Here is a 2,012-nt window from a genome sequence, read left to right on the forward strand (position 1 = left end):
ATTTATATATTTATATCTATATATCTATATCTATAGATTCATACCTATATATTTATATTTACATAGTTATATTTATATATTTATATCTATATATCTATATCTATAGATTCATACCTATATATTTATATTTACATAGTTATATTTATATATTTATATCTATATATCTATATCTATAGATTCATACCTATATATCTATATTTATATATTCATACCTATATATTCATATCTATATATTAATATCTATATATCTATATATTCATATAGATATATCCATATCTATATATTTATATCTATTTCTATATATTTATATCTATAGATCTATATCTATATATTTATATCTATATATTTATACCTATATATCTATATATTCATACCTATATATTTATATCTATATCTCTATGTATATATCTATATCTATATCTATCTATATCTATCTGTATCTATCTATGTATATCTATATATCTATATATCATCTCTATCTATATATTTATATAGAGATATATATTATATATATAATGAAAAAGCTCTTGGAAGTATTTCCAATGAGTTCCCTCTCGAAAGCAGCAGCAAAATCCCAAACCAAATGTTTGAAGCAGTTCTTAAAGCCTTTTTTTTCCCCCCCAAGGAAAGGAGTATTTCCTTGATGTGTGTTGACCAACACGTTTGGAACAATTAATTCCAGTTTCACTGCCCCCTGATGGACTTTTGCAGCTCCAAATATCATCTGCAGGACAATAAGTGGCTGGATTATGATGGTAAATAAAAGTCAGCAGGTTGTTTAAGGTGCTTTATTCTGTTGTAAGATTAGGAAGCAAAAAAGGAGCCGAGGGGGTGGTTTTATCTAAAAATACCTCACCAAAAAAAATTAATTAATTCTTGGAATGCTGAAATGGTTTGGGATGGAAGGGACTTTGAAGTGGTAGGGACAGGGACACCTCCCACTATTCCAGGCTGCTCCAGCCCGGCCTTGGACACTCCCAGGGATCCAGGGGCAGCCACAGCTCCTCTGGCATCCTGTGCCAGGGCCTCCCCACCCTCCCAGGGAAGGGTTTCTACCCCAAATCCAACCCAACCCATCCATCTCCTGGTTTGGTTGGGAGTCCCTCCCTGGGGGCACCACCCCCCGAGTGCTGAGCTGGGCAGGGAACTGGAAGCACTGGGACTGGGGGGGTCAGCACTGGAGCTGCAGGACTGGGGGGGTCAGCACTGACAGCCTGGAGGGAAAAGGGACTTGGGAAGTTCCCACAACACACGGAATGACCTCCCTGGAAACCCCTCCCCTGCCCTCCCCTCACCTACCGTTGTTCTTCTTGACGGCCTTCCTGGGGCTCCAGTCCACGGGCACCTGGGCATGGAAATCCTCCACCAGCCTCAGCGCTCCCGGCAGGTTGCAGGGCTGGAACAGGGTCTGGAATTTGGGGTGGAGCGACAGGCGGAGCAGGGTCGAGCTCCGGGCGAAGTTCCCCAGCTCGCTCTGAGGGGCCAGACACACAGACAGGTGAGAGGACACACAGACAGGTGAGAGGACACACAGACAGATGGGGCAGAGGACACACAGACAGGTCAGAGGACACACAGACAGGGCAGGGGACACACAGACAGGGCAGGGGACACACAGACAGGGCAGGGGACACACAGACAGGGCAGGGGACACACAGACAGGGCAGAGGACACACAGACAGGGCAGAGGACACACAGACAGGGCAGGGGACACACAGACAGGGCAGGGGACACACAGACAGGTGAGAGGACACACAGACAGGGCAGAGGACACACAGACGGGGCAGGGGACACACAGACAGGGCAGGGGACACACAGACAGGTGACAGGACACACAGACAGGTGACAGGACACACAGACAGGTCAGAGGACACACAGACAGGGCAGAGGACACACAGACAGGTGACAGGACACACAGACAGGGCAGAGGACACACAGACAGGGCAGAGGACACACAGACAGGTGACAGGACACACAGACAGGGCAGAGGACACACAGACAGGGCAGAGGAC

At 45.4% G+C, this 2,012-nt stretch overlaps 1 protein-coding gene across 1 annotated transcript in view; it reads right to left on the reverse strand.

Moving 5' to 3' along the window:
- Nucleotides 1–2,012, reverse strand: part of LOC108494220 (GON-4-like protein) — a 21,456-nt gene that overhangs the window by 13,434 nt on the left and 6,010 nt on the right. The window contains exons 6-7 of the mRNA XM_017808471.1: nucleotides 1,300–1,474; nucleotides 1,149–1,162 (exon numbers count right to left, since the gene is read on the reverse strand). Of these exons, the coding sequence (XP_017663960.1) occupies nucleotides 1,149–1,162; nucleotides 1,300–1,474 (189 nt within the window). The remainder of the gene's footprint in view (nucleotides 1–1,148; nucleotides 1,163–1,299; nucleotides 1,475–2,012) is intronic.

This window comes from Lepidothrix coronata, unplaced genomic scaffold, assembly GCF_001604755.1.
Source record: "Lepidothrix coronata isolate B3197 unplaced genomic scaffold, Lepidothrix_coronata-1.0 Scaffold23, whole genome shotgun sequence".
Classification (NCBI taxonomy): Eukaryota; Metazoa; Chordata; class Aves; order Passeriformes; family Pipridae; genus Lepidothrix; species Lepidothrix coronata.